Below are 9,092 nucleotides of genomic sequence, written 5' to 3' on the forward strand. Positions count from 1 at the left end.
TATTCAGCCATAAAAAATGAAGCACTGAGACATGCTACCACATGGATGAACTTCAAAAACATTATGGTAAGTGAAATAAGCTAATGACAAAGAACACATACTGTATGATTTCATTTGTATGAAATATCCAGAATAGGCAAATTTAAAGAGACAGAAAGCAGATTCGTGGTTGCCATGAGCTAGGACCAGAAAGAGGATGGGTTGTAACTGCTTAATGAGTATCATTTGGGGTGATAAAAAAAGATGTGGAACTAGATAGTGGTAATGGTTGCACATCATTGTGCCAAAGATGGCCAACAAGCACACAACAACATACTCAACATAATTAGTCACTGGGTACATAAAAATCAAAATCACAATGAGATGCACATCCACTAGGATGTTACAATACAAAAGACAGGCAATAAAAAATGTTGGCAAGGGTGTGGAGAAATTATAGCTTTCACACATTGCTAGTGGGATTGTTAAATGGTACAGCCACTTTGGCAAACCCTCTGGCTGTTCCTCAGAAAGTTAAACATTGAGTTACCACATAGTCCAGCAATTTCACCACTAGTTATATACCCAAGAGAAATGAAAATATATACCCACACAAAAATTTGTACATAAGCATTCACAGCAGTATTAGTCACAATAGTAAAAAAATGGAAACAACCCAAACGTCCATCATAAACCAAAAATAAAATTCTTAGGCCACACAACCATCTGAATGGATTCCTCCTTTCATCCAAATGCATTCCAAAGTTAACCTGAAAAACTAATTCAGACCATGATTGCAAGGGGGACCCAGAAATACCTCATTATACCCTCCTCCCTTTTGGAATTACTGATAGAACAGACTCTAACTCTGATAAGAAACATTCACAATCTATTCTCTCTGAAGTCTGCTACCTGAAGACTTCATCTACATGATAAAACCTTGGTCTCCACAACCCTTTCTCATAACCAAGACATTCCTTTCTATTGAAAATAACTCATTCAACAAATTGCCAATCAGAAAATCTTTAAATCTACATGTAACCTGGAAGTCTCCACTCCCCTGCTGCTGGTTGTCCTGCCTTTCCAGCCCAAAACAATGTCCATCTTAACATGTATTGATTGATGCCTCATGTCTCCCTAAAATGTATAAAACCAAGCTGTACCCCAAACACCTCTGACACATGTCATCAGGAACTCCTGAGGCTGTGTCACGGATGCATCCTTAACCTTGGCAAAATAAATGTTCTAAGTTGATTGGGACCTCTCACAGATACTTTTGATTTACACCAAATTTGCTCTATCTATGCAATTGAATGTTATTCAGCCATAAAAAAATGAAATACTGATATTTACCACATGATGAACTTTGAAAACTTTCTGCTAAGTAAAAGAACCAGTTCACAATATACCATATATTGTATGCTCCATTTATATGAAACGTCCAACATAGGCAAATCCATGAGATAGAATGTATATTAACTTTTGCCAATATAGACCATCCTCCTCATTAGTTTTTAAAATGGTGTTTGATGGTTGAAGCAGAAACTATTACATCATCTGATGTGATGCTCAATATATGTAGAGGACATACCTAAAACATTTGTATTAAAAGTGAGAAGGGTAAACAGCCCTAAATGGAAGATTTCTACACCTTACTGGAAATGGTTTAAAATGTCCATGCCAGTAGATTGTGATAAGTTAATATGTATATTGTAATACCCAGAGTAACCACTAAAGTAACCATAAAAAGACATATATTTTAAAAAAAACAAAAAACACTATAGATAAATCAAAATAGCCCCTTACAAGGGGATGGGGGGAGGGGAGAACGGGGATTCATTGCTAAGGGATACAGAGTTTCTTTTTGTGGAAGAAAAATGTTCTAAAATGAGATCGTGGTGATGGTTGTACAACTTTGCAAATATCCTAAAAACTGTTGAGTTGCACATTTTAAAAGGATGAATTTTATGATATATAAATTATATCTCAAAAAAAAGCTGTTAAAAATAAATACTAGTAAATAAATAAGCATATTCTAATCTCATTCTTTCTGAAGCCAAACATCTATATAGAAAAATAAAACAAAACTGGTACCCCACATATGTAGTATAGAGTCCCATTGCAGGTGCCTCATTTTAAGAGAAACATTGATAAAATGGCATATTTCCAGAGGACTGCAATGCAGATGATAAAGGAATTGACCTTATGAAGAACACTTGAAAGAAAAGTTTGCTGTTTGGAGAACAAATACTTAGTAAGGAAACATTAGTGTTACTTCAACTGTCTGAAAGTCTACCATGCTAAAGGGTTAACCTACTATTGTGTAAAATTTAGAATTTATACCAATGGATTGAAACTGTCTTTGTTCGACGTAATGAATGGACCATCTTAAGAAGCAATGAAGTTCCTGTCACTTAATCATTCTAGCACCAGCTGGAAATTGATCATTGGTCAGGGATATTGTTAAAATAAGTCCTCTGTGAGGGGGGATATTAAAATAGATGGTCTTAAAGATCCTCTCCAGTTGTAAGATTTTGAGCTTCCAAGTTCAATTTCTAAAATTTATTTCCATTATAAAATCATGTATAGTTTTTGGGGGAAATGGTTTGTTTATGGGGAACATTAAATTATGCTTAAGAATGAGTAAATCTTTAAAATTAAGAACATTTGAAGTGAGTTTCTTATAAATAGGATATACTTGAGTCATGGTTTTTGTTTTATATCCATTCTACCTATCTCTGTCTTTTAATTGGTATGCTTAGACCACTTACATGTACATTAATTATTGATATATTAGGACTTCAGTGTGACATATTATTATATGTTTTTTCTTTGTTAATTTTGCTTCTTGTTCTTCTGTTTCCATATATTACCTTCCTTTGGGTTACTTGAACGTTCTTTAGAACTTCATTTTGATTTATCCATAGTGTTTTTTAAAAATATATGTCTTTGTATAGTTACTTCAGCGGTTACTGTAGGTGTATTAGTTCGTTCTCATGCTGCTATGAAGAAATACCAGAGACTGGGTAATTTATAAAGGAAAGAGGTTTAGTTGACTCACAGTTCCACATGGCTGGGGAGGCCTCAGGAAACTTTCAATCATGGCAGAAGGCAAAAGAGAAGCAGGCACCTTCTTAACAGGGTGGCAGGACGGAGTGAGTGCAAGTAGGGGAAATGCCAGATACCAACACTTATAAAAACCATCAGCTCTTCTGAGACTCACTCATAAACACAAGAACAGCATGGGGGAAACTGTCTCCATAATTGAATCACCTCCACCTGGTCTGGCCCTTGACATGTGAGGATTATGGGGATTACAATTCAAGGTGAGATTTGGGTGGGGACACAGAGCCAAACCATATCAATAGGAATTACAATATACATATTAACATCACATTCTACTACCATGGATATTTTAAACCATTTCCAGTAAGTTGTAGAAATCTTACTTCCATTTAGGTTTATTTACCTGCCTCACTTTTAATACAAATGTTTTAAGTATTTCCTCTATATATACTAAGCATCACATCAGATGACATAATAGTTTCTGCTTCAGCCATCAAACATCATTTTAAAAACTCAGAAGGAGGATGATCTATTATATTTACCCCTATATTTACTCTTTCCAATTGTACTTTTTCCTTCCTGAAGTGCCATCATCTTTCTGTTATTTCTGTTTAGGAAACTTCCTTCTGCCATTCTTTAAGCGTAGATCTGTTATTCGCAAATTCTCTTAATCTTCTTTCATCTGAAAATATCTTTATTTCCATTTCATCCTTAAAAGATGTATTCATGGATATAGAATTTGTAGCCCCATCTGTTGTCCTAGCTACTCCAGAGCCTGAGGCAGGAGGATCGCTTGATCCCAGGAGTTCAAGGCTGCCATGAGCTATGACCACACCACTGCACTGCAGTCTGGGCAACAGAGTGAGTCCCTTTCTCTAAAAAATTATTTAATTGTGTTTGGCAGCAGGTGGAAAAGTGGACTACCGATCAGCCATGCTCCACACCATCTCCTTCAGTTTCCTCGATGCTCAGTTTTGTCTTTTTTTACATGATCATGTAGGACAATTGCCCAATCAGTGTATATGAATCTACTGCGTTCCTTAAACAGTTAACGTAGGATACCATAGAGATGATCAAGTGTGACGGTGAACAGGTATTTTGAGAGTTCTTAAATACCCACGTCAATCTTTGTTGTGAAAACTGGGATGGGGTCGGTTGAACCTACTTCTTGCGGATAGTTTTTCAAAAGTCATGACCATAACGAAGTGTGAGCAATTCCCCGCTTTATTAAACAGTCTGAAAAAGCGCTACTGGGTTTTGATTGGTTTACGTTTAATAAAGATTGAATGAAACCACGAAAGGGCTTTTAAGCACACTGGCAAAAAAAGAAAAAAAAAAAAAAAGCCATAAACAAGAGCAAATGAAAACCCGCGACAACGTTGTATGGATCAAGAAAACTGCTGAAAAAGGGAAGGACAACGGGGAAATTCGCCAAGAAAGAGATATACGTGACCAGCAAATATAGCAGAAAGGGAAAAATGCACGCGTATGGGTTTGGTGGCACTCTGTAGCGCAGAATTACTGCACTATGCGCATTAAAGAGGAATGCGAATTAAAGGAAGGTCTTGGCTGGCAGGTTTTCAGGGGAGACCGTGGGAGAAGGGGGGTGATATGAACAGGCACAGGTTTCTGCATGTGCTTTCTGTACAGAATCAGCTTAGCGGTCGAGACTGTCCTCTTCCACTTCTGCTCCACCCTAGGAGACAGTGTCCCAGGGATCCCTGGCAGCTCCTGCCTTGGGAGGCGCCCGGAAAGAGGCAGGGCTTTGTGGGCGGGACCGGACGGTGGGCGGAGCAGAGACTGCAGGGCTTGTCTGGTGGGCGGGGCCACTGCGCGGACGGCCTCTCTGCCGGGGGCGGGGCTAAGCTAGGAGCGGAGCTAGGCTAGTGGGCGGGGCCTGCAGTGAGAAGGTGTGGAGGGGGCGGAGCTGTGCGGGCTCGTGGAGGAGGGGCCGAGGCGGAGCCAGGCTTGGTCTGGGGAACCCGAGGGCGGGGCGAGGGCGGGGCGAGAGCGGGGGCGGGGCGGACGGGGCAAGCTAGTGTTGGGGTCCCGCCGCCGTGAGGATCGAGCTCGTGCGGGTCGGTCAGTCGTCGGGGCCTGCGCTGGGCCCGGGCCCATGGCGGCGTCGGCGGCTCTGTCTGCGGCAGCGGCGGCGGCGGCCCTGTCTGGCCTGGCGGTGCGTCTGTCACGCTCAGCGGCCGCCCGAGGCTCGTACAGCGCCTTCTGCAAGGGGCTTACGCGCACGCTGCTCACCTTCTTCGACCTGGCCTGGCGGCTGCGCATGAACTTCCCCTACTTCTACATCGTGGCCTCAGTGATGCTCAACGTCCGCCTGCAAGTGCGTATCGAGTGAGCACCGGCGGCGGTGGCGGAGGCCCGGCTGGAGGGGCGCCCGTATCCCCGCCCGCCCCCGGCCGCCGGGTCGCCGGCATGAAGGACAGCTGGATCGCGGCGGGGGGCGGAGGCGGGGCGGCCCAGGCCCCTGGACTCTAGACCTCCGCCGCCCAAGCACGAAGGCCCAGCCCTGGCCCGGCCGCGGTCTCAGTCCGGAGACCCCGGATCGCGCAGAAACGCACTGAACAGGCCCCTACCATCGGGCTCCAGAAACTACCTGGGCTCAGCCTACCTGTTGCCTCACATTGGCCAAAGAGGGGGAAACCAGAAGGAGGGAATTGCTGCGGCGACTTGACTTCCCAGGCCCCGAGCAGAAAGGTAGGAGGCGACAGGTTGGAATGGGGGAGGGGCGGTGGCTCTGCCCTCCAGAGGTCGGGGCGCCTTGGCGGTCGGGGGGAAATATGGAAGGCACCGGGGCAAACCAGCCCAAAGAGCTGTGGAGCCCAGCTGGGGAAAGGAAAGGCAGCCTCAGGTTCTCCCCTCCTCTCCAGTCATCATTCCAGGATAGGGTGAGGGACGGCCCCCTCCCGCCCACTTCCCAGTCTGGGGAATGGAGGGTAATGGGCTGGAGGTGGCCCCGGGAAGGCCCTAGAGGAGCAACGATGTCCCCACCCCTCTCCTTCCCCCCAGTCGGTGGGCATAGGGAGGACCGTTCTCTTCTAGGCCGAGCCCCACGTCTGTTCTCTTCTCAGCCCTCAGCCCTGGGGCTCTCTGCAGCTCCTGCACAGCCCTTGGCAAAACTGCCTCCTGCCCTGTCTTTGGGACCAGAGGACTGGTCTCTGCCTGCTCCTGCTGTCCCTCGTGTTCCCCTGCCCCTACCTGAGGGCACCCCGCAAGCCCTGTATTTGGAGACAGGGAAGAGTGGGAGAGACGCATTCCTACGGTCCCCTCCCCCACAGTCTTGCTCTTCCGCCATGTCAGCCCATGCTCCCTAAGGCCCCTAGCTAGCAAGGCCCTCCCAGGGCCAGAGTCGCATCCTCCAGCCCCAGACGGCCTCTAGAAGCCTACTGTGTACTGAAGTGATCTGGGCAAAGGAGACCTCCCTGAGCACACAGCAGCTCTCAGCCTGGGGTGAGCAGAGCAGATGGAGGAGGGGCTTGCAGAGGAGGCCATTCCTGGGGAAAGCAAGGACGTGTCTGGTGGCCAGGCAACTGAGGTCCCCATCTCTTTCTTTCTCTTTCAGGCATTGGCGTTTGTTGGCGGTGACCTGCCCCTTCTTTGGCCTTGCCAAGAGTCTCATCCCTGCCCTGGGGCACCTCTGGCCCTGGACCTGCTTGGGCAGAGGCAGCATGAAGGACCTGAACAACAGAAGAAGGGCCTTCCTAATAGAGGCACAGCATGGACAAAGGCTCACGGGGTGGGGGTGCCCAGGGATCGAGTCCTGGCTTGGGAAGGAAGGTCTGAGTTCCCTGGGAACTGAGATCTGCTGGCAGCACTGTGAGAGGTGTATTTCCCCCTTCTAATGACAGAGGAAACTGAGGCTTCGGGGAGGTGGGGGGTTGCCCTTGACACGCAGATAGGAGGAGGAGGAACTGCGTGTGCCCCTGGGCCTGCAGGCCCCCACACCCCTCCCCAGTCTTCTCCAAGACCTGGCATGGTGGGAGGAGGGAAGGGGAAGTGGAGAGGGAAGCATAGGGCTCCTGGGGCACCAAGGGAGAAAGGGGCCTAGGGGTATGGAATCTGGGGATCTCACTTTCTTTGGAGCAGTACGGAAGGTCACAGGGAAGATCAGGAGGACAGACAGCTGAGATGGGAGACAGAAGAGATGGGCCCCAGGACCTTTGGGGAGCCAAGCTCTCCCCCACAGCCTAACCTCCCCACCCCACCTGGAGCTTCACCAAGGGCTCCTCAGCAGTGCAGTGGCACAAGCCTCCCAGTTTGGTGGGCAACTGGGGGTGATCTTGGTGTTGTGGCTCCTGGAGACACGACATAACCAGGAGGGTGAAAGGATAAACTTGGGGTGTGCTGGGGCTGAGACCCATGGCATGACCCCAATTCTCTCTCCTCAAGTTCGACCCCCCATCCCCAGGACCACACAGGAGAATCTCATCTCACGGCTTGGATTGGTCCTGGGGGCCCCCGGGTGTGCTGCTAGCCAGTGTACAATGGTCAGGAGCAGCCCAGAGGGGAGCCAGGAAGAGACCCTCGCCCTCACCCTCTTTCCCCATTTCCCCATCTCTTGCACTGGTACCCCGAGGGCCACGTTCTCAGTTCCTGGGACTGAAAACTGCAGCAGTCTGGCCAGCTCCAGGGACAGAGTGGCCCAGCCACCTACCATGTACCCTCCTCAGCTGCCCACTGGACCCAGGTCCTGAATGAAGCCGGCTGCCTGCCTCACCCCAGAAGAGGCTGGACAGTGGCTGCCTCGTGCCCCCTGCAGTCTCCCACAGCCAGGGCCCGATGGCGTGCCTCCTAGTCCTAAGTTTCCTGAGAACCCCTGACCCTGCTGGCCTTTCATCCCCCGCAACCCTGTCCACCCTGGACCACCTCTGGGGACCCGTCAGCCTGCTGGTCCTCCCAACAGATCTCTGGGGGCAACCTCTGTGGGTCAAGAGTGACACAGGGTTGGAGGAGAAGAGGAGTGAGGGGCCTCCTTGTGTCTGATGCACAGATGTGGCCCTTTCAAGCCCTGGTGTCACCCTCTGGGTGACTGGATCCCCAGCTCCACCCTCTTCCTGGGCCAGCCAGGAAGGATGGAGGAAAGCTCTTTGCTGATTGCATGTGTGGGAGTGTGGGGGGTGACTGAGCCCTCCCCATGCAAGGGGCTCGGCCTGGGACCCTGGAACCTGCTTCCCTACTGGGAGAAATGTGCATCAGAGCTGCAGGGGTCCCTACCCTCAGAGACCCCCGACTGCAGGGAGCCCCACCCCATAAGAGGGGCATGGAAATCCATGTCCTCCCCCCCCCCGCCGCCCCGTGGCTTCTGCCGTGGCTGTATTGGCCTAGAGGGGCTGGCTGGGGAGGAGCAGGGCTGAGCCCCTCAGCATCTGCTCCTGTCCCTGCCTTTTCACGCCTGCTGCTTGAAGTGGTAGCTCCACCTGCTGCTTCTCCACCTCCTCTCCCCACCTCTTCTCTCCCCGACGGGGCCCTTGCTGCGTGATGGGGTCTCCATGCACTTTATTTATTTGCAGTCTGTTTGCCAGGTGGTGGAGCTTCTAGACACCGACCGGAATGACATACTTTTCTGTGCGTGATTCACTGTGTACTGGTCAGCACAGGCTGGCCAGAGACATGTTGTTGTTTCTGGTGTTGTCATGTCTTCTTGTTTTCTCTAAGTTAAAAAAGAAAAAAAAAAGTCCTTGGTTTAATACACTAAAATCCCAACTGGAGGCCTCCCGTGTCTGGTGGGGGTGATGCAGTGGCCCCGGGTGGAGAGAGGCCCCATGGTAGGTCAGCAGGCTCCCATGGCCAGGGAGAAGCCTCTGAAAGGTAGGGGTGGGGGAGGCTGTAGCAGGGACCGTGTTTCCTGTTCAGAGGCTGTGCTGAGGACTGACTTGACCCAGACCACTGCCCCATGAGAAGAAGGCAGCAGCCTGAGCTGGCCCCAAGAGGTGGCTGCTTGTCCTGTTGACAGCCTCTGTTCACCCACCGGGCCCCGGGTGAGAGGCATCCTGAGGACACAGGGCTATGCTCAGACTCAGGAGTGCAGTCTG

The 9,092-nt window shown here is 49.4% G+C and overlaps 1 protein-coding gene across 1 annotated transcript; it reads left to right on the top strand.

Moving 5' to 3' along the window:
- The first annotated feature begins 5,071 nt into the window (after positions 1 to 5,071).
- Positions 5,072 to 8,763, top strand: LOC105481398 (small integral membrane protein 10 like 2B). The gene is made up of 2 exons (XM_011740964.2): positions 5,072 to 5,757; positions 6,623 to 8,763. Exon 1 carries the CDS (start codon positions 5,162 to 5,164, stop codon positions 5,396 to 5,398), a length of 237 nt encoding a protein of 78 aa, XP_011739266.1. The 5' UTR covers positions 5,072 to 5,161; the 3' UTR covers positions 5,399 to 5,757; positions 6,623 to 8,763.
- Positions 8,764 to 9,092: the final 329 nt, after the last annotated feature.

This window comes from Macaca nemestrina, chromosome X (assembly GCF_043159975.1).
Source record: "Macaca nemestrina isolate mMacNem1 chromosome X, mMacNem.hap1, whole genome shotgun sequence".
Classification (NCBI taxonomy): Eukaryota; Metazoa; Chordata; class Mammalia; order Primates; family Cercopithecidae; genus Macaca; species Macaca nemestrina.

Coding starts and splice junctions, on each gene's coding strand:
- LOC105481398 (XM_011740964.2), top strand. CDS start 5,162: ATGGCGGCGTCGGCGGCTCTGTCTGCGGCAGCGGCGGCGGCGGCCCTG.